Source organism: Festucalex cinctus, chromosome 9, assembly GCF_051991245.1.
Source record: "Festucalex cinctus isolate MCC-2025b chromosome 9, RoL_Fcin_1.0, whole genome shotgun sequence".
Classification (NCBI taxonomy): Eukaryota; Metazoa; Chordata; class Actinopteri; order Syngnathiformes; family Syngnathidae; genus Festucalex; species Festucalex cinctus.
In genome coordinates this window covers 5,663,795-5,691,484 of record NC_135419.1, presented here as the reverse complement: position 1 = coordinate 5,691,484, position 27,690 = coordinate 5,663,795, and the positions used below count along the sequence as shown (strand labels likewise).

General features: G+C 40.1%; 2 protein-coding genes across 4 annotated transcripts; both read left to right on the top strand.

The window, feature by feature from the left end:
• LOC144026394 (MORC family CW-type zinc finger protein 3) lies at positions 1-10,777 on the top strand. Of its 2 annotated transcripts, none has more exons than XM_077533053.1 (17): positions 1-227; positions 349-421; positions 1,653-1,785; positions 1,861-2,076; positions 2,171-2,317; positions 3,273-3,414; positions 3,530-3,658; positions 4,613-4,732; positions 4,800-4,903; positions 5,034-5,153; positions 5,230-5,346; positions 6,649-6,723; positions 6,851-6,908; positions 7,004-7,230; positions 8,216-8,603; positions 8,833-8,963; positions 9,792-10,777. In XM_077533053.1, exons 1-17 carry the CDS (start codon positions 168-170, stop codon positions 9,946-9,948), a joined length of 2,397 nt encoding a protein of 798 aa, XP_077389179.1. In that variant the 5' UTR covers positions 1-167; the 3' UTR covers positions 9,949-10,777. The 2 variants fall into 2 exon arrangements, with proteins under 2 accessions (XP_077389179.1, XP_077389178.1); XM_077533052.1 differs by having other exon boundaries at positions 4-227; positions 6,646-6,723.
• A 637-nt stretch (positions 10,778-11,414) lies between these two features.
• Positions 11,415-25,774, top strand: f8 (coagulation factor VIII, procoagulant component). Of its 2 annotated transcripts, none has more exons than XM_077532678.1 (27): positions 11,415-11,659; positions 11,760-11,860; positions 12,803-12,925; positions 14,101-14,313; positions 14,962-15,141; positions 15,250-15,347; positions 15,844-15,964; positions 16,029-16,266; positions 16,347-16,509; positions 16,614-16,701; positions 17,550-17,761; positions 17,919-18,060; positions 18,147-18,356; positions 18,442-19,259; positions 19,345-19,487; positions 20,348-20,513; positions 20,600-20,839; positions 21,136-21,370; positions 21,455-21,637; positions 21,827-21,943; positions 22,183-22,254; positions 22,348-22,433; positions 22,567-22,722; positions 23,028-23,172; positions 23,291-23,433; positions 25,039-25,221; positions 25,342-25,774. In XM_077532678.1, the coding sequence occupies exons 1-27, from the start codon at positions 11,499-11,501 to the stop codon at positions 25,495-25,497; spliced, it is 4,893 nt and encodes a 1,630-aa protein (XP_077388804.1). In that variant the 5' UTR covers positions 11,415-11,498; the 3' UTR covers positions 25,498-25,774. The 2 variants fall into 2 exon arrangements, with proteins under 2 accessions (XP_077388804.1, XP_077388803.1); XM_077532677.1 differs by having other exon boundaries at positions 17,544-17,761.
• The last annotated feature ends 1,916 nt before the right edge of the window (positions 25,775-27,690 follow it).

Below are 27,690 nucleotides of genomic sequence, written 5' to 3'. Positions count from 1 at the left end.
CTGACCAAACATCGGTCGGCTCCATCATCTTTAACGATTGATTGTCATCAAAGACTTTCCTTCCGAGCTGATCCGTTAAAGGGAACACGCACCGCCCACATCCTGACGTCTGGTGCGCGAGGGTGAGCACGAGCAGGCAGCAACGCACAACAGCCTCTGCATGCCGGATGCTTGCACGCACAACCAACATGGCGAAGTTAAGCGAGCAGGGGATCCGACTGAGCTCTGTACGTATCTCGTGTCATTTTTTGCTAATAATTTAAAGCATGTTTGGCGTGGCATATCGGTGGCAAGATAACGTGACCCCCCCCCCCCCCCCCCCCCCCCGACCCGTGTTTTGTCTTAAAGATGAGCCCTGCCTTTCTGAACAGCAACTCAACAAGTCATACTTGGCCTTTCAGCGCTGTGGCGGAGTTAATTGGTGAGTCACGCGACAAGATAAAGTAGACAAGAATTGTGACTGGAATGAGGCGCGTTATTCTCGTACTGCGCACAACTCTGCATCAGTTTACCATTTAACCAAACAAAATGGAACTGTTTGTTGTGGTTGTCGAACCCACCGTGAAAAACGTGTTTCTAAAATGTTTGGATGCTGTTTGTGTCGCTTGTTGTATCATCCTCCGACGTCACATCAAAGCCTAAACGAACTATAGAAACCGTTAATGCGTCATCATCGGCGTGTTTGATTTCTTGAGCAAAATTTACAGTTGCTTTTTTTGTGTTTGTTTATACAACGATATATGGCAGGGATTCGCTCCCATATTGGTTGACTGTGCATTATAATAATAATATTAAAAAAAACATAAAATGCATCGTGTTTGTATCAAATGCATCGTTTTGTTCTACACGGGCACACACGTCGTTTACCCACGCATCGTGCTCTCATTGGTGCAGGCACGCTGACGTTGAGGGCGCGCCCGGCCAGAGCCAATCAGCAGCGAGTGCGTGTGTTTGATGCGAGATCACAGAGCTAACAGAGCAACCTCCATATCTACAACTTCAGTTATATGTTATATAATATGTTAATTGTAGGCTTTACTAAGTGGAAAATCCCTTTATTTATAATTTAGTCAAGGGTTCAGAGTCAGGGTGACACTTGCAAGGCACCTAGTAGCCCCCAAGGCTGTCACATGACTAGCCTCTTGTAAACAAACAAACAAAACAGAAAGAAAGAAAGAAAGGGGACATTGTGGCTTCCCCTGAATGTTGTCGAAGTGTCCATTTGCAAATGTAAACATTTGCTGACATATGTGTGTTTATCTGTTTCCCTGTTAACCACTCATAACATTTTAGACAGTGTTGCTGTTTTTAGATTAAAAAAAAAATAACAATGTGCTTATTCAAGGCTTGTAAAAACTCACTAAATGACATCACTCTTCATTAAAAGTGGTGGTTTGTAACGTTTTGGTTGCAGTTGAAGCCTCTTTGGATCTTACTACAGTTAAAAGAGGGTATTCAAAACAGATGGGTGTTCATTTTCCTTGATGTGCCCTCAAGGCAGATACAAATTATGCCTGACATGGAAACATCTTCTGATAAAACCAGAATGTCATATTGCAACAGAATGTTAACAATCATGTCGGTCTCGTTTATTAAGTCACAACAGAATTATACTTCAGAAAGGATTTCTGTTTATCTCCCCGTTGTTGTAGACAATGCATCCGATCCTGGCGTAGCCGCAAAACAAATCTGGGTCGACGTCACCAATGAAGGCAGTGAGCTTTGTTTAACGTTCACCGATAATGGCAGCGGGATGACCCCCAACAAACTGCACAAGATGCTCAGGTTCGGCACACGTAAGGGGCGGCGATCTCACTTAATTGTAGCGGCTGTGTCATTTTGAATTCCGTTATCTTTCAGCTTTGGCTTTACCGACAAGGGCCCCGGTAAGAATCAGGCGATCGGTGTATATGGCAACGGGTTCAAGTCAGGCTCCATGCGCCTGGGCCGCGATGCCATCATCTTCACGAAGAACGGAGGCTGCCAAACGGTGGGGATGCTTTCTCAGACCTACCTGAAGACCATCAAAGCCCAGGCCGTCATTGTCCCCACCGTCCCCTTCAGCCAGCAAACTAATATCCTTGAGAAATGATCCCATCTGCTTTTGTTCGGTTCCTTGCTGTCCAAACTGACAATGACAAACTGAGATGACCTTAACTCAGATGTTACAGTCGCTGGTGGTGACCGAGGATTCGGAGGCCAGCCTGGCGGCCATCCTCAAGTACTCCATCGTCACCTCCGTGGAGCAGATCCACGCGCATTTTGACTCCATTCTCTCCAAAAAGGGCACCAAGATAATCATCTGGAACATCTGCAGGTAGAAGACCAATCGATTTTGTGTATTTCGACACACTGTATGTTTTACACATATGGGATGAAGACTCGCACTTATCACTCATATCACGTGTCTTTTCCTACCCATGTCGTGACGACTAAAAAAAAAAGAAAAAGAGCATCTAGCAACAAGTTACCAGTCGTGCACTTAAAATATCTGCCCATAAAGATTTAATTGTTGTTTTTTTTCACTCATGGGGACTGCCGGTTATCAGAAGCTAACACAGGTTGTAACGCTGTTAGCTAACCTCATTTTTGCTTTGACATGATGGGCGGAGTCTAGGTTAAAAATGGCGGATCTTCAGCATCGCTGCCAAGTTTCTGGTGTACAAATTTATTATGTAAATTAACTGAATTATAATGACACAATTTGCCAAAATTTCAATTGGCTGGTAAGACACATTTTTGGAAAGTGACAGAACAGAAGATTTTGTTTATCTGTCTTTGTTTGTTTGCTGAGCTGTCAATACACCGCTACTTAAAAGGGAAGAGAAAATGAAGCCTCACGAAGCACTTGCAATATTTTTTATGCCTCTAGATGGTGCTCTAGCTTTAAAGATAAAGGCAAGTGCAATGAAAATCGATTAAATTTCCACTGCATGTTTAAACGAAGAGTGCCTTCTAGAGGAGTAAAAAAAATTTGCAAGTGTTTCATGAAGCTTCATGATTATTGAAAAAGATATTAGCTCATTTGATCTATATAACAGCAAAAAAACGAGTCAATAATGACTATCACCGATTGACTGTGGGGTAAAAAAATTAACATATAATAGTTTTGTGTCAATATTAGATGTTTTTGTTTAAAAGTAACTGAGCAAAAACAACAAGCTGTATTTAAAGTGTCATTTATTACATCACTATACGATTAAAGGGGAAATTCCTTCTGATCCCAGAGAACAGAACGGTTACTCCATTTTCTTCCTGATGTTATCGCGCAGGGCCAAAGATGGCGAGCCAGAGCTCGACTTTAAAACGGATGAGAGGGACATCCGTTTGCCTGAGGTCAGCATTGATGAGCTGAAGGGCTGCAAATTCCCGAAAGAAAAGGAGGGCCTTCCGGAGATGTATTACAGTCTCAGGGTGAGTCCGAAAAGAGAGAGCATCCCCTGGGTCAACTTAGGATGGCATGACGGGCACGGGTGACACGTACTTAACAGCTTGAGGACTTTTATCTGTCTGTCTCTGTGTGTGTCAGGCATACCTGAGTATCTTGTACCTGAAACCTAGGACCCAAGTTGTGCTGCGCGGCAAGAAGATTCTCGCCAAGCTGGTTTCAAAAAGCCTCAAGTACATTAAGCATGACGTCTATAAACCCCACGCCAGCGTATCCTTTCTCTTAATGTGAATTAACCCCTTCAGACCAAGAGATGGTTGCAGTGGACAGGACATATTCGCGCGTCTGAACCAATATAACGTATATTTCGAACAATGTCAACACTTCTGGATCATGATTGGATCGTAACTAACCAATCACAATCACAAGTTGATTTGCATGATGTTAACTCATTTGCTTCCAAAAACGTATAAATACGTTCTATTTTAAATGTTTATTTATTTCTTTATTTATTTATTTTTTATATATGCTAGAGAATACAGATGCAGCCTCTATACTGCAGTGAACGGGTGAAAAAAAATAGCAGTAATTACAAAAACGGCCAGCAGATGGCAGCAGAGTATAAGAGATCAACCAGTGCACGTTGAAACCAAGCAGGTTTCCCCACAATTCGAAACAGATTTGTGAATAATGATGAAACCTAGCTATATTCTAATGTTAATTTCTGTAAAACGGAAACAGATAGAAATATACTGCTTTTTTTTCCCTGATGAAAGAAGAGACTAGAATCTTTCTTTTGGTAGGTTCCATGTTTTTATAGCAAAAGAGCACAATATTCTGTGGGCCTTGCAAAATCAGTCAAAATCCAGTGAAAGTGGGTTGCTTCAGTGAAAATGTCTGGGAGTGAATGAGTTAAAAATGTTGCTTATAACTTTACAACACATTGCAGCCTTGTTATCCTGACGTCCACTATAACAACTATTATAAGTTGGAACACACCCACTGATTCTGATTCTACTCATTCTATTGGTGTCCCACGCTATCGGACACACCTTTTTTAAGCATAATAGTTTATTAATGTATCCTCTTTGACCACAAGGGTGCACTATTGGTCCATGTTTTAAGAACACTTTTATGGACCATCTTATCCAGGTGCCCCAGTACTTTGATTTACATCGTGTATCTGCCTCGCTGAGCCTGTTGACCTCGACTGATCTTTGCCAGAATGAGAAAGTGAAGGTGACCTTTGGGCTGAACATTCAAACCAAAGACCACTATGGCATGATGATGTACTACAAAAACCGACTCATCAAGGCCTACGAGAAAGTGGGCTGCCAGCAGAAGGTAGATGGCTTGTTACAGTATATATGTTTGTATGTGTGCTTTACACTAACACTGTCATTGACCACAGACTGTGGGCCAACGGGCAGGAGTCGGGGTCATCGGAATCATTGAATGCAACTTTCTCAAACCGGCACACAACAAGCAGGACTTTGAATACACTAAAGATTACCAGTAAGAAGTGGATTCGCGCCTCAAGACTATTACTGCAGACTAGCAGCATGATTATGTAAATAACCATTGTGCAACTCTCTCTTTTTTTCTTTTTTTATTTATTTATTTATTTTTTTATTTTTAAATCAAGACTGACGCATGGTGCCTTGGGCCTGAAACTCAACTATTACTGGAAAGACATGGGGGAGACGATGTCCGGCGAGTTTCAATCTCCAGGCGTAGAAGAGGTCAAGGACTCAAACGACACGGAGTGAGACGCAAAACATTCTAAACACAAATTTATCATCACTGCTTGACTTTGTTTTTGGTTGTTTGATTCCGTGCAGCGGTCCGACGTGGTTACAGTGCGAAGATTGTCTAAAGTGGCGAAGTGTCCCTAGAGGTCAATACAAAGTTACTCCCGAAAGTTGGAAATGCAGCCAGAATCCCAATCCACATTACAGGTGCATGCCAACAAGTTATTCTTGCATGCTTGCTTGTTGATTGATCATTTGTAATAATAGTTTGCATTGGAACGTTCACTGGGAAAATGTTGAAAACAAGGCAAACTGGTGAACGCATTATCACTCCCTCATTTACGTGGTTGCATGGAAATCAGCATGCTTTTTGCATATTAATAGAAGCATTGCACAGGTGAGGTGATGATTAGAATTGAAAGAGAGGTTGAACCATGTTGTCACAATAAGGGCAATATCGTGATATCGCGACATTAAAACTGCCACAATATCGTCGTCGTCATGTTCACAATATTTAAAAGGAACCCATTTGTTAAAAAAGAAAGTCGTTGATTTCCATTTGTGCAGTTCTAGCACCCTCTAGTGGCTAGTTTATTATTGCAATTTAATTTTCATTAGTGATGTTTTGTCCTTCTGCGTTTAAAATCTATGCAAATTATCAGATGAAGGGGAACCTAATTTGTTTGTGAAGCGATCAATGTGTGCTTGCATTACCAAGTAAGTGCCTCAATATTGTTCTTAGAGATTGTAAGGTGGTTTATATGCATTGCTGTTATGTACAAAAGTACAATATTGTGCATTTTTTTTTTTTTTTTACTATGAGCGCTCTTTTTTGCAATATTGTGATCTTTTTTAAATATCACCAAGGCTCCCACAATATCGTGATAATTATCATATCGTGACCTTCATATCATGATAATATCGTATTGTGATGTTTTGTTATTGTTACATCCCTAGTATATAGTGGAGCCTTCAGATATGAGTGTAGTTCCTTCTGTGACCACAAAATAAGTCCTCAAAATGCCATTCCATTCCACCCTCCCAAGCAAAATAACAAAAATGTTTGTAATTTGTTTTTAATAAGAAAGTAGTTATAGTTTGTTTTTTTTTGTTTTTTTTGCCATAGTTAGTGCGTCAATTCACTGGACATGGTTCTACTCCTTCTGGTGTATGTGCCTTGGCCACTTGAGGGCAGTATAGAGACATACAGATAATCAGTACATGGAGACGGCCTCAACCGCTCACTAAACCACAGTAATGTTAGTCATTCTTAACAGAGGATAAAGTATATGTAATATCACACAAATTTTTGTATAAAATTGTAATTACATTTGAATGTTGTAAGATATTACACATTATTACAATTAAATAGTAAATCATTCTGCCTTTAGATTTTCTCTTTGTCCGCAATAACGCCAACCTTTTTTTTTTTTTTTTAATTCATAACTGTTGCGGCACAGCACAATGAGATAATTAAATGTTTCTACATTTTTTTTTTCTTGACAGAAGCTGCTCTTCACCAGAAGAAAAAGAAGACAGCGACGAGTATTTGAGAGCAAACTATGTGAAAAAGCAGAAGAAAGAGTACATTTGTCAAACTTTCATTATGCGCTGTTTTCTTTATTTTTTATTTTTTAATAGAGATTCATGCACTTCACAATGCATTTTGTCTAAATGTAATATTGTACTGATAATGTGTTTTTCCAAGCAGAGACCAGCTGCATAGCAGAAAACAAGAAACGTCACCAGCGGTCCAAACTTTACCATTGGTAACCGAAACATTTTGTTGTTGTTGTGTAACTGTACTTGATTATTTATTGTTGCCGATCTCCGGGACGTGCCTAAACATTGAATCCTTTCACAGCACTTTTCCCAGACGTGTCAGCCCACCTCGCAGATTGGAAAAAGCACCAAGCATGCCGATGGAAACGCACTCAAAGATGACAAAAAAACAGCTGCACGTGGAAACAAAATAAGTGATAATGCACAAAGGTCGCTTGGGCAAAATGTTAACGTTATGAAGAGAAACAATGAGAGAGAGACACACTTGGAGCGAACAGGAGGAGACAAAGCCAGCACAGACACTTTAAGGTGGGTTATGAAGCATGTTGTAAACGTTTTTTTGTTTTTTTTGTTTTTTAGCCCAGCAGTTTTTAAGGCTTTACGTTGATTGTCATTTGTTAGTTTGTTTGCAAAGTTACTTACAAACTGCACAGCTTATTTGCACAGAACTTGTTGGATGGGGGAATTTAGGTGCAAATCTGGCTCACAATGCAAATAAAGGAATTTGTTTTCTTGTGAGTAACCATGGAAACGTTTGCTCCCTGTCCTATAATCCGAATGGTTGAGTGCCGATCTATTGATGTTTCTCTCAAACATCCAGAAACTCAAAAACTGCTGAAACTCAGATGAATTGCATGATCCCCCCACACACACACACACACCTTTTTTTTTTTTGCATTCATTCATTGCACTTAGTTTACAAGTTGAATACATTCTATGACCATTATTGTATCATTTACATTCATCGCTTTAATTAAGGCGAATAGCACAGTATTGTGTAAAGCCTTAATAAAAAAGAATGTAAACAAATAAGCTGTTTTTATTAAAGGGATACTTCACTTATTTAGCCCATTATAGCAATAAAAAGTTATTTTGTCTATAATTAATTTGATGCTTTCATTATTTTTCACGTACAACTAGTACCTTTAAAAACACATTTTGCAACTTGCTGTCGACTGAAAATGACATCACAAGGGCTCAGGTAACCAATCACAGCTCACCTGTTTGGATTTGGCCATGTGTCATTCACAAGCTGAGCTGTGGTTGGTTACCGACAACAAGTTGCCAAAAATGGCTAAATAAATAAAGTATCCTTTTAAGTAATTGCTGTAAGTTGTGACGAGGAGTCTTGCGAACGTCACGTGAGCAAACCCAGAAAAGAGGGCGAGCCATGATTGGTTTTAAAAAAACGTCCTATATTCTCACTGTTGATATTGTCGTTGTGTAACTTGTCCTCCTGCTCCAGCTCGATTATCATCAATAACGTTCTGATTCTGATGTCTTACCTCTGCAGACACAAAAGAAAATCGGAATCATCAACAGATGGTGCAACGAACAAAAGATTGTGTCATGAAAAGGATTCTGATTCAGAAAATGGACTCGAACACGACTTCCATCCTCAACCACAAACAACACTCCCATCGAGAACCGTCAATCAGGACCCTTCCATCAATCAGGACCCCGTCGGGTCCAGTTCAGACTCCGAGAAGGAAGCGCCTCTTGCAGCTACTACAACGCACAAGCCGGCTCGCCTTGAAGCCGAGACTCAGACGCTGGAGACGCGTCTCAGCGCGGAGCCCCGCAAGACCAGCCGAGCCACAATGACTGAGTGGAGCGAAAATGATTGGACAGCGACGTGTACGCCGCCCCCAGCGAGGAGGGAGATCGCCTGCCAGACCAATGTAACAAATAGAAACACATCATAGCTTCCGTACAATTATCTAATCTAGCGTAACAAAACTGTCGCAGAATAATATTGGCCTTGACTCAAGTGAATATAATTGCGTGGCATATTAGTTACAATTTACATACTGTAGGTGATCAGGTGCCGCTGAAGTGGCATCACTTTATTATTATGCCGTCTCGGCGTCTCGCATAGTTTGTTTCACGTTCTTGTCTGGTCTCGATCAGTCTTCCAGTTTGCCCAATGGGCCCGCGCAGGATCCAGAGAATCATGAGACGGTGCTCCAGCCGAATGAGGAGCACGATCACAAACAACACAGGAAGGAGCCGAATGAAGCTCGTGTACATGAAGAGATCAGGTATTAACTTAACATGGATCTTGGTGTGCAGAAAATTCACAAGCATAATGTTGAACAAGGACAGTTCAGTCATATTTAACTTTTTAGTACTATATAATACATTCACAATTATAATTGTTTTAAAACTGTATTTCAATTGTATGGGCAATACATTTTGCATCTTTATTTAAGCACAGTATAGTGATTATTTTCCCATGTTCATATTTAAGAGAATGTCAGTAACTTCTAAGAAGTATTTGAGGACATCTAGGAGTATTTAGGCAACTTTTAGGTAGTATTTCATAGATTTACAAGTAATTAGGTACATTTTAAGAAGTATTTCATGAATTATGAAAGTAACTTTGGGAGTATTTCATAGATTTAAGAATATTTACATATTTTTTATGGAGTATTTAATAGATTTAAGAGTATTTAGGTAGTTTTGGGGACTTATCTTGTAGGGTTGAGAGTAGGAAACCTTTAAAAGTAAAGTTTTACATGTATTTAGGTAACCATATTTTGCTATTTCTGAATATTTAAGGTATGTTTTAGGGAGTATTTCATAGATTTAAGTGTATGAAGGTAACTTTTTGGAAGTATTTAATAGATTTAAGAGTATTTATGTAACTATTAGGGAGTATTTAATAGATTTTAGACTATGTTGGTAATCTTTAGGGAGTATTTCAGCAGTTGAGAGTATTTAGATTACACCGTGGGAGTATTTTGTAGATTTAAGAATATTCAGTTAATTTTTAAGATGTATTTGAGTACATCCGGTAGTGTTTAGGTTACATTTGAACATTTTTTTTTTTTTTTTTTTTTATCACATTTGACCCCAACCCCAACCAGCTCGATGGAGAAGGCGCTGTATCACATCCGTAGCAATTTGGTTGCCCTTTTGAAGTTGCTCCTCCCCCAGCTGGACCTGAGTGGTATCAGTCTGGAGAGCGCAGACGTCGACGATATCCTACAGCAGATCGTAGAAGTCAACGCGTTCCAACTATGATGATGAGCACATGTTAACGATTTTCTTTTTTTTTTTTTTTTTTTTTTTGTTATCTGTGCCTGTTCACCCCCCCAAGTGTCACTAGTAGTGTCACTCGTTTTTATAACGACCCTTTTCACAGCAGTCATTGTGACTTGTAAATTGTATGTTTACTGTGTTTGTTGATGCTTGTGTTGTCTGTCCTTGTGAAAAGCACATTGAGTTGCCTTGTGTATGAAATGTGCTATACAAATAACTTTGCCTTGCCTTGTCTAAAACATTTGGGCCACAGCAGGCTTACACAAATGAATTTTAAACCACATTGTCCAAGAAACTTTGTAATGTAGAGGAATGATGCTTCAAGGTATACTCAACAGGAAATCAGACTCTTGTGAGAATTCATCTTGCAGGAAAGGTTACTGATTCAGAGTGCATTGGAGTTTAATGTAAATCAATAGGATACCGTCCAACCGCCCGAATCATATTGGTACCCCATGTGTGTTTTCATCTTCTAATAACCAAAAAATAGCCTGCTAACTCATAAGCAAACCTAGATATGAAGCTATAAATCCTTGCCAAATGTCTGTGCAATGCTTAGTGGCCTTTTAATTATGTGATCATTATGGCAGTACTAAAACTCCTAATGTAAAGATGGCCTAAGACTTTTGCACAATATATCTTTATAGCTAAAACTTGATGCCATGTAATGCACCTTTTTTTTTTCTTTCTTTTTTTTGTCCACAATTTTTGTTTTAACCACATACTGTAGCCCTTGATGCTGTCACCATTTGTCCCATATTTTAAGAGAAAACATTAACAAGCAGCAACACAATAAATCATTATTATTTTTTGTTGTTGTGTTTTTGTGTTACAAGAGTTGCACAAGTCAATTTCTCAGCTAAATTTAATAGCAAAACCCAATGACATAACTTCTAGTGGACATGTCACTATTATACTATTATAGTAGTGTTTTCATTTTGTTGGAAAACTCAATTTCACATTTTAGTTAATACTCTTAGTTAACACTATTAGAAAACAATAGTAACCTTAACACTATTGCACACATGCAGACTTTTCACGTTTGCCCTCCGAATACAAAACGAATCTCATTTTGATCAGTCTATAAAATGATTTTTCTGAATGAGGTTTCTCTGTATTGCCACAAGAGGACGCTAAAGCCTCGTCTTGCCATATAGCGTTCTTACAAAATAAGTTGAATATATTTTTATTTTGCTAAGGACAAATGTAGCAGTAGTTAAAATATTTATAAAACGTGAAATTTGTCATATTTACATTTATACATGCAATGTCATTAAAAAGAATGCTAGATATGCTTTAAAAAATATATAAAACAAAAAGTTGTATACATCAGCTATGACAACATGGGTGAACTTGGAAGTGACACCGAGCAGAGAATAATTTCCGTCGTCCCTCTCTCTGACACCCCCACGCACGCACAAACACGCAATCCATCCAGCCTTTCCTCTTTCCTCCCACCCACTGATTTTGACATCTTAGCTCACATTTAAGTGAAGCGAGCGCACAGTCTGTCTGAGGTGCGCACATTGACGATGGGGGCGTCACTTTTGCGTCTGCTGCTGCTGCTGCTGCTGCTGCTGTGCACTCTCTGCCGGGTAACGAGCTTTACTGTGAGGGAGCATTTCATTGCTGCTGTGGAAATCGGCTGGGACTATGTCAGTGAGGGAGATGGTGACGCAACGTCTGATCAAAGGTGATTTTTGTTCTTTTTTTTTTTTCCCATGTTTATATAATGTCTTAAAAGTTGGGCTCCAACATTGTCTTTTGTACAATCCGTTTTACTCCGCTTGTAGGTGGTTGTCCAAAGGTACCCCTCAGAAATACATCAAGGCGGTTTACAGGGAGTACACAGACGCCACGTACACTGTCCCCAAGCCAAGACCACCTTGGACAGGTCAGTGTTGTCTTGGATTTAAAAAACAAAAAAACTGCAGATATTGAAATACTAGAAGATGCACACATCTACTTTATGTAGGTCAATACGGATATTCTAGTAAGGCATTCATTTTATATTAAAAAATATATATATCAAAAAGTAAGAATGATGACCTCGTTGTAATGTTCTCGCTCAATTATGTAGCGTGTAACCTGTAATTTGCTCGAAGTCATATTCTTTTGTGTGACATCTTTATTGGACCTTCTGACATCTAGGTCAAATATAAGTTATTGTTGAGCAAAATAATTTCATATAAATTAGCTGAAATTATATATTCCACAGGCCACAGGTGGGAATGTGTACCACAAAAAATGATCCAGTTTCACTTATTTGGCCCAAAATGAAGTCAATTTGAGTGTATGTTGAGATGAGTATCGTTATGCTGTATATTTTTGTGACATTTTCCAAGTATGAAATAAGTGACTCGGTCCAATCGTGTGAGAAATTTAGGTCGAGAGCCCTTCAATCCCAATGTCCAAGTCATCAATAATGATTCCATGCTCCTAAGGCGCTCGTATTGGTTCAGGTTAAGTGGTATAGAAAATTATATTCGTTTAAAAAATAAAATAAAATCTGCACATTAATTTCCATTGTCAAACTGTTCCCACAGACTTGGAAGCCTAATGTCAGTTGTGCTGTGTTCTTATTAAAACGAATGAAGCTTACTGACAAAACATCGAAAAGTTCATTTTTAAATTGTTGTAATTGTCTGTCTTACCTTTTTCCACATACATTCATCAGTTCAGGTTTCAATTTGTTGTGCGTATGCGGGATCATGTTGCATTGTGTTGCCTGAAATCCAGAGAAAATTGCTGTGCATGGGATCCCGCATATATTATTTAAATATGAAAAGCCTCAAGGAGGATCTCTGAGTGTCCTTGTCGTGTTTGATGCTTGCAGGTATTCAAGGTCCAGTGATCGTGACTCAGCCCCTCGAAAGGGTGGTCGTTCACTTCAAAAACTTGGCGTCACAGCATTACAGTATCAGCCCAGTGGGAATAACATACTGGAAACAGTCTGAAGGTACTGAACTCGACTGGCATTCAAGCATCTGCACGTGTCCTATGAAGACGAACTGCCGTACTTGTGGCGCACAACTTGATAGCGACTTGTCGTCATGCAGCATTATGTCCTTCCTCAACCAGAATCATCTTTGTTGGCTCATAATCACTTGTCTTATGCAAAAGCTATCACATTGCAAATGACAAAAAATAGAGTGTATTGCATTTCTCGCAGAGGACTCGATAAAGCGGAAGTCAACCTTAAACATTTCTTAACGATATGTTAGATGTGACCTCATTAGTCTAAACATGGCATTCTGATTAATATTACACTTGTGGAATATGATTCATGAAGCAAAATCCAGCCGTTTTTATCCATCTCAAGGGGCGCGGCCATTTTGCCACTTGCTGTCAACTGAAGATGACATCACAGTTGCTCAGGGCTCAGGCAACGACCAATCACAGCTCACCTGTTTTCTGAAGCTGTGCTGTGATTGGCTGTTACCTGAGACCTGAGCAACATTGATGTCATCTTGTCATCTTCACTCGATAGCAAGTGTCAAAATGGCCGCCCCCTAAGATGTATAAAAACGGCTAGATTTTGCTGATTAACTGGTATTCCACTAACACAATAGTAATCATAATACTATATTTAGACTAGTGGGGTGCATAGAACATATTATTGTAAAAAAATAAATCAAAATATGGTTTGACTTCCACTTTAAGTAACTTAGATGCTAAAGTTAAGTTGTACAGGTAATGCAATGTGTATTAAAGAATAAAAGAAAGTGAAGTTAGCAGTGTTGCAAACAAGTCGAACCACAAATAAAAAAATTGGTAGTGGTAGCACATACTCAATCGCTGCCTCATTTCTCAGAAATCATCTGTATGTGCAGACTTATTAGCTGCATGGACGAGCCAAAAGATTATGTCCAATATCCCGACATTGGTTAGTTAAAGCGTGATTCCCTCATAGCCAGAAGGTTGCTGGCCTCCTGTGAGCACAAGCGGCATGTGTCATTTCCTGAAAGCAGCTCATGTCTTCCTGCCACAGGATGACATCCCACAATGGACTTTATCATCAACTGCAATGTTGTGTAAACCGCCTCCAGCAATCTCAACGCTTGAGCAAGATTGTAAGATTGTTTCGCTTTCTTATGTTTTTGTAATGTTTTTTTTGTTTCCCCCCCTCACCAGGAGCTGGCTATGATGACTCCACAGCAGGCAAGGAGAAGGACGACGACGCCGTCTCTCCCGGGAAGTACCACAAGTACGTGTGGGACATCAGCGCCGCCGACGGACCCACAATCGATGACCCCGAGTGTCTTACCTACTCGTATTCGTCCCAAGTGGACCCGGTCCGTGACGTCAACTCTGGACTTATTGGTGCCCTGCTCATCTGCAAGTCAAGTCAGTGCATTGTTGTCAGCTGTCAATAGGGAATGATGATACAACTAAATAACATACGTATATGGAAGTTACCACTTCCAATTCAATGTTTGAGTTTGGTTTTGAATTGAGGTGGCAAACAGGAAGCAGAATTGCAATTCAAATTAAAATTGCAGGAAGTAATTGAAATTCCATCAAATTCAAAGAAATTCATGATGCAGATTTAAAATGTATTTAAAGGGACACTTTAATAATTTTGAGATTTTCAGCAGTAAAAAGTTAATATTTTGGATAACATTAATTCCATTAACACCTTTAAAATCACATTTTTCCACTTGCTGTCGGCTGAAAATGACATCACATGTTGAGGGGCTCACAAGTAACAACCAATCATGTCATTCATGACTATGAATTTTACTGTTGAATGTATTAGTGTAAACATGACTTATCAACATTTAATCTGTAAATAATGTCAATAGCCCATTTTTAATTTAAATCAGCGTACAGTACTGTACGTAAAATATTTTTTAAATCCAAATATTAATTATCTTAAATTGCTAGGTGTGTTTTGTTTTTTTTTTTTAACCAGAAACTCCACAAATGACAAAGGATGAAGCACGCAACACACAATTCTTCACATCATGTTTGTCTGTTTGTACGTCCCTCCAGACGCATTCATTAAGGACAACCAGAGGAGGAATACTGCGTTCGTGCTGCTCTTTGCAGTGTTTGACGAGCGCAAGAGCTGGTATGGCGAACTGGGAGACAGGAAGAGCAGACAGAACATTCAGCGGAGCGGCAGGAAACAATATCACACCATCAATGGCTACATCAACTCCACTTTGCCTGGTGGGCAACTTACACAGACAAGAGGCACACTTGTGGTTGTTGATGGCGTGTTGCTGCTGTTGTTGACGCACCTGATGTCGTCGTCGGTGTTTACGTGTGCTCATGCAGGTTTGACAATGTGCCAAAAACGTGTCTTCTGGCATATGATTGGTGTCGGCACTGCCCCAGAAATACACTCCATCCAATTTCAAGATCACACTCTGAAGGTGACGTATTTATTTTTTGCACTTTTCACCCGGATTGCAATAGGGATGGGCGAGATCGGGCCGATACCAGCCTTTTTTCAAGTACTCGAGTACTCGTGACGCAGACGAGTACAAGCGACCGATGGCAGAGGGGGAAGACGTTAAGTGTAACTGGCGCTAGCTTGCAGCAGTTTTTTACCAAAACTTCCCCGGTTTGGAAATACTTCAAAATTGTGAATCTTAAACTAACAGAGCGTTTTTGTGTTTTATTTTGAGCATTAAGACTATTGAAGAGTGACTGTGCTGTTTTTTTTGTTGTCAAAATTAAAGGAAATATATTTGTTTAAAAATATCTTTTAGTGATTTTTTTTTTATTTGTTAAAATGTACTACTGGTATCGGCAGTTGGTATCGGTATCGGTGAGTACTGAGGGTCTGAGTATCGGTCTGAAAAAAAGTGGTATCGAACATCCCTAGACTGCAACATTGACTTCATTTTTATCGCACGCCGTTTCCAGGTGATGAAACATCGCAAAGTGACCATGGAGTTGACCCCGATGACCTTTGCCACTGCAGAAATGAGGCCTGGCAATGTCGGCCAATTCCTCATCAGTTGCCAGATACATGCTCACCGTCTGGGTAAGACACGACTGTCACGCCGTCATTTGAGCTGGAAGTGATTTCGCTGATGTCCCGTGCCCAGATGGCATGCGAGCCATGTTCAAGGTGGAGGACTGCCCGGGGCCCGACCTTCGCAAGGTCAAACAAGACGACTACGATGATTATGGTGAGGATTACTTCAACACCATCAATTTACAGCCCATGAGGCCACGAGCGCAAGTGAGATCCAGCAGGGGGCAGCTGTCCAAAATCTGGAAACATTACATCGCTGCCGAGGAGGTCGTGTGGGACTACGCTCCTCATCTCGCGGCCTCGGACAGGTAGCACACAAATGGAAGGAAAGTTGCGGAGGCTAACAGGATGTTGAACTAAATGCAAACATTTCTCTTTCAAACGTGAGTGCGCTGAAATCAAGAGACGCACCTGAGGCCCCTCATCACGACTACAAGTATAAAAAGGTTGCTTACGTGGCTTACACAGACAAATCTTTCACTCGGAGGAAAAACACGGAGAAGACGCTGATGGGTCCGCTGCTGAAAGGAAAAGTCAGTGATCGCTTCCACGTAAGTCAGACAAGCATCAGTGGTCAGAAAGGATTTTTTTTCTGTATTAAAAAAACTTGCTCAATTTGTTTTCATATATTTATCATCTTGAATTCTTCCTCCAGATTACTTTCAAAAACCTGGCTAGTCGTCCATATAATATCTACCCTAATGACCTCACCAAAATCTATCCACTGCGGACATCCACATATGGTAAGACACTTTGCAACAGTGCTCAGTTGTTTTTGTCCTCCCGTTTCAAATATTTTATATTTTATTTGAGTTCTAAGGGTCATATAGTAGGTCACATTCATGATTAAATACAATTTCATATTCTCACTTTTACACAAAAAACATGGCTTTTAAATTTAACAGAAGTGTGAAGACTATTTATAATGACTGTATGCTATTCTCATCATCATAATATAACAAAAAGTTTATAAACTGTTTAAGATTTAGTCAGTTTAAGTAAAGTTACTGTATGTCGAGAAAAAAAAAGTGGTCAGACAAATATGTGCAATATAAATTCCCATGTATAATGGAACGTATGGTGTTCCACAGGGTTCAATTCTGGGGCTGTTTCCATTGTATCTGCTGCCCCTGGGTTCCATCTTAAGAAAACAGCAGTAGTTGTTTTAAAGTGCGTTGAGTTGAGTTGAGTTGAGTTGAGTTGAGTTGAGTTGAGTTGCATCCTAAAATGCATGGTTTGAAATGTCATGTTGAGCAATTCTAGTCCAGCACAACTAGCTATCTACCAAAAACTAATAAAATGCATGCAGATGGGGGTTCAAGGTGAAGAGAGCTAAATTCAATGAAAGGGTTGCTCTCCCTGTTTATTTTGTTCATCAGTAAACTTTGAATTTAAAAAAAAAAGTTTATTTTTCAATAAAGAAGCGTTCGGTGAATGTGCATAGAAAACTGGTGGGGTTCAATACCTCCATCAAGAACCAGTAGTCCACAAAAAAAGCCATAGTGTTTATTGTCTCTTGTTAGTTTGATTCACAGTTTCTGCGTTCGTTAGTCTCCATCTACCAACTAACAAACATCTGTCAAAGTTGCAGACAATGACTTGCGCTCAATGGCGGTGCCTCCAAATGGGACATTTGTGTACGTCTGGGAGCTAACCACCGATGACGGACCTTTGGAAGAAGACCCCCAATGTCTGTCACAGCTGTATCAGAGCACCGTGAACCCAGAGAGGGACTTGGCCTCGGGGCTGGTGGGCACCTTGCTCATCTGCAAGTCTAAAGCCATCGACACCAGAGGCCGCCTGGTGAGATGTGCTCTTCCTCATACACAATGTTGCCACCCTTTAGCTTAAGAAAGAAAAACCTAGCGTGGTCATAGAAATAACTTGAATCTGACAAGAGATAAAAAATGTAAACGTTTGAATGAAATCAATGTTTCTAATATCCAAACTACCATTGCAGTTGGCTCCTGATAAAGACTGGACCGTTATGTTTGCTGTCTTTGACGAAAACAGAAGTTGGTATGTGGATGAAAACATTGACAAACACCAGAACTCATCCGAAACCACAAATCCTGAACTCTACAACTCCAATGTCATCTACAGTGAGTTTGCTCTGCACTTTATTTCAACTCTGCTTAAGCAGAACTGAAAAAAAAAAAAATGTGTGAACGTCATCTCCACCTTCCAGGCATAAATGGCATCATGTTCAGTCGGCCCCAATTTTTGATGTGTCAGACTGATGTCACCTTCTGGCACGTGGCCAACGTGGGCACACAGAGTGACTTCCTGTCTGTCTACTTCACCGGAAACCTTTTTCAGTATCATGGCCTGCATCAGTCTGTCCTCACCCTCTTTCCCATGACTAGCATGACCATTACCATGGAAATGGACCTGCCAGGTAGTCACACTCAACCACTCCGAGCAGATGATTCTGACTGAATAATTGTCAATATTGACTCAGCACTCCCTGCCTCCTCTCACAGGTGAGTGGGAGATCAGTGCCTTCGACGGCAGCCTTAAAAGTCGAGGGATGACCATTCGTTACAGCGTTTGTCCGTGTGACTATGGAGACACGATGGTAGACCGAGACGAGGACATCGACGATATCTCCGACTGCGTGAACATACTGCCAAAGAGCAGGCGACCTCAGAATACAACAATGATTTGGGTGTGCAAGAACTTCACTGGCAGTCACAATGACACTGATGGCGACGCTGGGTGGACTGTGAAAGGAGACCAAATTTGTAAAATGAAGAGCATGCCTGTAGCGTCATCGGAGGGAGGAGATGCAAGTCGTGTACCTGAGGGAGGGATCCCACTGGAGGTCTTGACCCAATTGGAGAGAAATGGGGAATGGGTAATTGGTTTGAATGAGACGGAACATGAAAGAAGCGGCAGACAGAGAAGACAGGCAAAGGGAAACCAGACTCATGAAGACTTTAGCTCTGCAGAGACCGAAGATGATGAATTCAAATGGCAGTTAGGAGGAGAGACCAAAGAAAACGAAACAGACACGGATGTTGAGATGAAGCCTACCCAAAAGAGTGGGATGCCGCTTAAAATGAATGTGACGCGGGAAGAGAGCAACGAGATCTTACCGGACACAAATCCAAGCCTGAAGGAGAATCTTCTAACTGAAAGTAATTCACTGGAAATGGATCAACAATTCAGGGAAAGCCACAGTAAGAGTGATTCTGAGGATCTCGCAGTGGATTCTTTGTGGGTGGATTTGAATTCTTCCTCCGCAAAAAACACAACAGGAATCAACCTATCTTTGATTTATGATGACTACAGCCAAGAGGTAATATAACCTTTCAGCGAATGTGGCGTGTCCCACTAAACTATATGACCAAACACTTAATCGCACATTGTTACTGTTATCACAGGTCAACAACGTATCTGATGTCAGTAGCTCCAGCAAAATTGACTTGCGCTCCAGAAAAACAATATACCGCCACTACTACATTGCTGCAGAGGAGATCACCTGGGACTATGGTGTCAGAAAAGCCCCTCATCTTATTCAGCCCGGGTGGGTAGTCATATATTTCCTTTAAAATCACCCTTCTGTGAGCTGCATGATCAACACATTTTAAAACAGCCATTGCACTTCCTTCCTTCCCCACAAGGTTCCTCTAGTTCAAAACCACCATGTTGTGGAATGTTTTGAGTATAGTTTTTACCACTTTTAGGTCATGAATTGATATATGGTATGACGGACAAATGAAGCTTCATGAAGCACTTGTGATATTTTTTGACTCCTGTAGATGGTTCTCTGAGTTTAAAGATGTAGTGACAATGTAATCAATTTACATTGCACTATCCTTTATCTTTAAACCTAAAACACCAGCTAGAGTGGTAAAAATAAAAAAATAAAAGTGCTTCATGAAGCTTCATTTTCCCATCACTATTAGAGTATATGGTAAAATCATAGGATCAATGATCCCCCCCCCCCCCCCCCCCCCCCGACTCCATCATACTAGTGTATGATGTATAACTATGCACTTTCTCATTATGTTGCCAATTAACTATTCTTTCAGTAAAAAAAAAAATTCTTTTACTGTTTTGCCTTAGTCCCTAAGTTACATTTAGTTCTGCCACACTGTTAGGCGATTTTAGATGAAGCTTCATGCAGCACTTTTCTAAACTCCTCTAGATAGCACTCTTGGTTTAAAGATGAAATTTAATTTCCATTGCACTAGCCGTTATCTTTAAACCGAGAGCACCATCTAGTCTAGAGGAGTAAAAAATAATGCAAGTGCTCCATGAAGCTTCATGAAGCTTCATTTGCCCATCACTATTTGAAACTAAAGCATTCTCCTGAATTAAAGGATTTTTTTTTAAATTGGAATAGTAATGTTAGAATGAACCAGTGTACTTCCTTTCCTCCAGAGAAAAGCATCGTGGAATGAGGAAGTTCCTGCCAGAATACAAGAAGGTGGTGTTTAAAGCCTACCTTGACAAAGACTTTCTGGAGCCCGCCTACAGAGGAGAGGTTCACGAACACCTGGGAATCATGGGACCTGTCATCAAAGCAGAAGTTAATGAGCTCCTTACAGTAAGTGTGATATAGTAAACATAAATCAATTGAAGTATCATGTTTGGTAATGGCGACCTTTATTCACATCCTCTGTCCTACTCAAGGTCATATTCAAGAACAAGGCATCCAGGCCGTACTCATTTCACCTTCAGGGAGTTTATGATCGTATTCGGGCGGGTGGCATTGCACAAAGCTATTCCTCATCGCTGCCAGTTGGGGTCCCAGGAGAGCCTGTCCCACCTGGAGAGGCTCGCACGTACAACTGGAGGATCACAAAGAAGCAAGGTCCCACCGACGCGGAATTTGGCTGCAAGGCTGGAGCATACTACTCCACTGTGGACAAGGTCTGCAAAAATATGGTCCATTTGATTGTTATGGTCACGATTTGAAAATTTCAGAGGATAGATCCCCATATAGTGGCAGTGAATACGTAGTTTTACCGTCTCATTACACCGGGGTAACATCGTCACGAATATCATATTAGATCCTTTTGCGTTGCAGTTTTTTTTTTTTTAATGACGGTGGTGAAAATGACACGATTTCTATTTTTAGATAGCACGGGATACCATATTACCGTAACAAGAGGATTCGATTGTGGTAAATTGTCCAATTTGCATTTATTTGTGTGTTTATGTGCCAGGAGAGGGACCTTCACTCAGGTCTGATTGGCCCACTGCTCGTTTGTAAGGCTGGGACTCTGCCGCAGGATAAGAACTCAGTAACCGGACCAATAATCCAGGATTTCAGTCTTCTCTTCCACACATTTGACGAGACCAAAAGCTGGTATCTGGAGGAAAACCTTAAGAAGCATTGTGTCCCTCCTTGCCAGGTCAACCCGGATGACCCCTGGTACCACATCAGCAATAGGTTTGCAGGTGAGAAGAGCTGTTATTGTATAAGTACTAACTCCAATCGTTTACATTTAGCTTTAACAGTACTTGAATATCTTCTCTCCATAGCAATCAACGGCTATGTGGCAGAGACACTTCCTGGTCTGTTGGTGGCACAGCACCAGCGAGTCAGGTGGCACCTGTTAAATGTGGGGAGTGATGGAGAGTACCACGCTGTGCACTTCCATGGTTTGCCTTTCACCCTGCGCAATGAGGAGGAGCACCGCATGGGCATCTACAACCTTTACCCTGGTAAATACGCACGGACAGACTCACAGATCACTCACAGCATCTGTTTTTATGCCAAGCACACGGACGCCTGCCTACGAAAATAGTGTGGACTAAATTACCGTGATGCTAAATGTTTTTACTTACTGATATTATTGTGTTTGTTTCTGTTCTACCTTTCTAAGAGGATGTGTATGTATGTGTTCACTGTAGGTGTATTCGGCACCGTGGAGATGATCCCCTCCACAGTTGGCACATGGCTGGTTGAGTGCACTGTCGGTGACTACCAGCTAGCTGGAATGAGAGCTAAACTGTTGGTCTATGATCCAGGTGAGAGCTTTCAAACCATAGTTGATTTGTTGGTGGTAGAAGCACGTCTTGCTTTTTCAACTTTGCCAAAAATATTCGAGCTATAATTGGTTTTGACTCAAAACTTACTCATAACGGATGCCATTAGATGAACTATTTACAATACCTAATATTTTGGATGATGAGTGTCTGTGCCTATGTGTAATTAAAAAAAAAAAAAAATCTGATCATATTGCATGATTTTTATTGTCTTAATGTAGAATGTGCTTTACCTCTGGGAATGGAATCCGGAACCATCCAGGATTCGCAGATCACTGCTTCAGATCACGCAGGTAAAACATTTACTTTGGGCCATACATTAGATAAACAACACATTAGCACAAGTGTATAGTTAGCATCAAATGTTTGCACATATGTGTGTCCAGATAGTTGGGAGCCCCAACTGGCGAGGTTGCATCAGTCCGGTTATATCAATGCTTGGATGGGTACAACCAAATTCTCCTGGATACAGGTTGAGCATGCAGCTATTCCCCATGCGTTTATATTATGTATTGGCTATATCATGTGACTGGAGCACGACCTGATCTGAACGTTCAGTGATGTCATTGTGCATAACATTCCCTTTATTAATTATGACTGATCAGGTGGACCTGCTGAAGCCGATGTTGCTGCATGGCATTGAGACGCAGGGAGTGCGGGCAGGCCTAAGGGAGAACTATGTTTCGTTATTTGCCGTTTCCTACAGCCTGGACCAGGAAATGTGGATCACCTACCAAGGGAACTACACGAGTCAGCCCAACGTGTGTCATCATTGCCACCTATTTGATTTTCTTCCATCTATTTTTATTTTCCAGAAATAAGGCTGACATGAACTCATTCACTCCCAAACATTTTCAGAGAAAAAATGTCTTGGGACACTTAAAACATTTAAAATAGAACGTATTTATACGTTTTTGGGAGCAAATGAGTTAATGTAGCTTCTTTTATCGTCATAAATTATAGTATTTGTTTCTGTATATCTGCTTTCCAAACAAGCACCTTGTCAAATCAAAAAATCAGTCAAACTTCTTCCTGAAATTGAACCATTTTTGTGATTCCATTTTAGAAATTTCACGGAAACGCGGACAGCTCCAAAGTGAAGCACAACCAGTTCTCCACTCCGTTTGTGGCTCGCTACATCAGGATTCACCCGGATAGCTTTGTGCGGAGGCCTGCGCTGCGACTGGAGCTGTTGGGCTGCGATCTCAACAGTGAGCATCAACTTTGCAATCTCGGATGGATGGATGGATGGATGGATGGATGGATGGATGGATGATAGTATTGCAAGTGCATGTGACAATGTGACAATGTGTGTGTGCGTGCGTGCAGGTTGCTCACATCCACTTGGCCTCAGGAGCGGACTGATTCATAACATTACCGCCTCCTCACATCACTCCTCATTGCTGCGTAACTGGAGCCCCACCCTCGCCCGCCTCCATCGGGGGGGCAGGACCAATGCCTGGAGGCCCAAGGTACACACACCTTTGTATTATACCTGTTCACATGTGAATGGACAATATGGGAAAAGATTCATTTTAGAATAACATCACAGCTTGTTATGTTTTCCATGTGGTTTTGCCACTGTGTCTGTTTACTGTTAACTTTTTATTATTAAACAAAGATTAGCACTCAAATCTGTAAGTTACCCATCTTCTAACCATGTCCGAGGCATATCACAAGTTGAAAACATCTCTGCGTATGTTATTTTGTGTTGAATAACATCCGCCCATGCCCTCGCCCTCTTATCATCATCACACAATGCGACACTGTGCCGTGACTTGTACTGCACTTGTTAATAAAGGTCACATGCCAAGTTTGTGATCTTTGGCGAGAACTCGAGCACTGCTGGCCAACTATTACAAACCACAGATTGGTAGCTTGTCAGTTGTTGCCAGTGTTCTTCAGATTGTTGTTAAATCCACCACCACTTCTCCTCTTTAGTGCAGATGTTGATTTTAATTTAATTTTGATTGGTGTGCTTCTTGATAGTGTGGGCACGACACTGAATCTCAAATTTTAGGTCAATGGGAGGGAGTGGGTTGGGAGTATGGCCTGCTGAATTTGGACATTTTCGGTCCTTTGTACCCTTATATAACAGGAACTACTTGGTCCATCTTCACAAAACAGGTATTGTTGGAAAGGGAATTTAATAAAAATTCCAAATCAACATCTAGAATCATTTAGAAGATTGGTTTATATTTTAGCAACTTGACTTTTTGACTAGAAATTAACCTTGCTGATCACATGACCTTAATAAAATTTTACCTGAATTCTCACCTCACATAAAGGTATAAGATATTTTTCTTTAGCAGCAATATGGAGTATCCACACCCTCACACTTTAAATGGGATATTCAATAAACATTCAACATTTAACAAATATATTAATAGGCCTACTTTGGCTCCTTATTGCTGATAAACAAAAAATGACATATCTGAAACGTCATGTTTTAGAGAACAGTGGAATGAGAGATTACATGCCGTGGAAAAATGTATTCAGGTCATGTAATCCTCCAGGTCAATTTCAAGGTCAAATTATTGGACAAAAGGTCAAGTCCCAGTCCTTACCGCTGCTAAACAAACAAAAATACATCTCAGAGACTTTGTTTTTATGTTGTGAAAGATATTTCACGTAAATTTTTATTAAGGTCATGTGATCCACAAGGTAAATTTCTAGGTCAAAAGGTCAAGTTTCTAAAATATGCACCAATCTTCTAAATGATTGTAGATGTTGACTTCACGTTCCAACAATACCTGTTTTATTAAGATGGATCTAGTAGTTCCTGAACTACGCCACTTTTTTGGTTAAAAATGTCAAAATTCTCCAAAAATAAATGAGCCCTAAGTCCCAAATTCCTGCTCCGACTGACCTAAGATTTGAGATTTAGTGTTGTGCCATCACAATAAACAAGTAGGCTACACTAAGTTTCATTAAAATGAAAATCTGCTTGGTTAAACACACTTCTGGGTGAAGTTAATCCATTTTCTCCTGTAGACAAGCAAACATTCCAAGCAACCATTCAATTAATTAATTCATTCATTCCTTATTATTATTAACTCCTTATATACCCTTGCCAGGACAACAACCCTCACGAGTGGCTTCAAGTGGACCTGAACTCAGTCAAGCGCATCACAGGTGTCATCACCCAGGGGGCGAGGTCTTTCACGAAAGAGATGATGATCACAGAATTCTCGGTGACTGTCAGTCTCAATGGATTCTCGTGGATCAGCGTGTTGGAGAAGAACTCGCACAGGGAAATGGTACTGGTATACAGTTGATTAATTATGTTTGTAAAAGATGGATTTTTGCCATATTTGCCTTTATTTGGGTCTCATCAGACCGTCAAGTTACCAGTTAGCAAACTTCCTGTTCCTCTTCAGATCTTCACAGGTAACAGCGACCCAGACGAGGAGGCCCTCACTGTTTTTGAGCCGGCTCTGTTCGGCCGTTTCTTGCGCATACACCCCCGTGGCTGGATCAACGACATCGCTCTGCGCCTGGAGGTGCTGGGCTGCGACACACAGCAGGACATCTAGCAAGCAGTGACACCAAGTTGCTCATTAACTCTGCGCTTAAACTATATGGTTATTGGATCTGTTCTTCCTGTTTGAAAAGTCATGTGGTAATGAAAAGAGAATTAAGTGCCTTGGACATGCCGACATCTTCAGAATGTAAGCTTGTGTAAATATTTCACACATAGTGATGACTGTATACTGTTAGAATGGTTGTTTTATATTGTTGGAAAAGTATGGACTTGAAAAGTATGAATGGGTGTATATTTCTGCTTTGGTAAAATTTCATATACATAATGAATCTTGTACTGATCATTATTGTACCATATTGAGTGGATACTTATTTATTTTAAATACACCCATGCTAGGAACGTTCTCCCAGGTTTGTTCTTACCAAGGTTATTTTAGTTAACTAAAACTAACAAAAAAACAAAAAACAAAAAAAAACTAAAATTAAAAAAACTATTTCATTTACGAAATAAAAAAACGAAAATGCTTTAAAAAAAAAAAACGAAAACTAACAAACTACATTTTATATTTACAAAATTAACTATAATTAAAGCAAAAATGTCCTTCGTTTTAGTCTTTGGTAATTAAATGCATGAGCCTTTGGGGATGATTTTAAATGTGATTTTAATTAAGTATATTTATTTTTATATTAACCGGAAGAAGGACGTTTGAAAGTGTGACACAAAAATGACGTAATCTAGCAGCAGCCAATAGAAAAGCACCTTCAGATTACGTCGCTCCCGTGTTTTTTTTTTTTTTTTTTTTTTTAAAGTAGTAAGTAATACACGTTTGTTTTTTTTTTAACTAAAATTACTCTAAACTAAAACTAAGCATTTATTAAATAACTAAAACCAATCAAAACTAACAAAACCATCCTGAAAATAATTAAAATTAACTATAAAAAAAAAAAAAAAAAACAACAACTCAAAACGAAATAAAAACTAAGATGAAAATTCCAAAATTATTATAACCCTGGTTCTTACATTATCTGTGCTCTGGCTTCACTTCACTGTCCTCAGTGCTCCTTAACTGTTATTTCGGCTTATCCTGCTCCAGCAGGCCGTCCTGGGGCACACAACGAGCAACTGAGCTCCCACATTGTTCCGCGACAACAAGCAGTATGAAGGCTTGTCTAAAGAATGTGTGACAAGGTAACATGAAAACATGATCAGCTTGTTTGTTGGTCCAAATTGTCTTTATCACCTTCTTATCAGCTGAGGAAGTTTCCAAGGGAGAGCAGCAGTGGACAGGACGTCCATTTGGAGAGACATTGGCAGCAGCACGTCATGCTTAGCTGATAGGGCTCGGAAAACAATAGCGGTGTGGCGTAATGTCAGCAAGAGACGGAGCAGCTGGTAGCAAAACCAATGATGGAGCCTTGATGGGAGTCATGCAGAGGTCATTACCTCATGCTGATTGTCTGGCTGCTGGTTGGTCTGTGCTGGACACAAACCACAACTTAATCTTCCTTGGAACTAACAAGGACAAAACGAGTTCACATACAACTGTCAGTCACGATTTCATATCAACAATGGGCAGCATAAATTTAACTCGACAGTTAAGACACATTGATTAGACTAGGGCTAACAATACAAATGACAATTAACGTCCCCATTATGGAAAAAAAAATTAATAATAATTCGTCCAAAACTGCAATTCATCCTGATAAACCAAAGAGCAGCCAGGAATTGGTGTCTTAACATCAGAACTGTGAGGCAGACCTACTAACCACTATCGCACCCTGAGTCCCCTTCTGTCTTACAGTGAAACAATTATATTGTTGCTGTTTATTTTCCCAAGTACTACAGTAATGGAACCAAAAGGGAAGCATTGTTGTTGTTTTTTTAGTCATTTAAATGCTCAGTCAACAAGATAATTATAATCTAAAAAAAATTGCAATACAGTAATAAAAACACCAAGTTCACACTATTAAAGACATTGCTCAGTTTTGTCAGGAGGGTTTTTCCCCACGTCATTTTCATCATTACAAACTACAACACATGAATGAATACCTTTCACACTGACCGTCAAAACCAAGCATTAGAATTAGGTTCTTTTTTGTTTCTTTTTTTTTTAATCTAGGACTTGGCTTGGGTTTTCTTTTTTTGTGTCCAATGGAAATTGGCAATGTAATTTAATAAATTGCAGTAAGAAAAAAACAAACAAACAAAAAAAAACTTTGCAACAAAATAGAAGTTCTTCACCTCA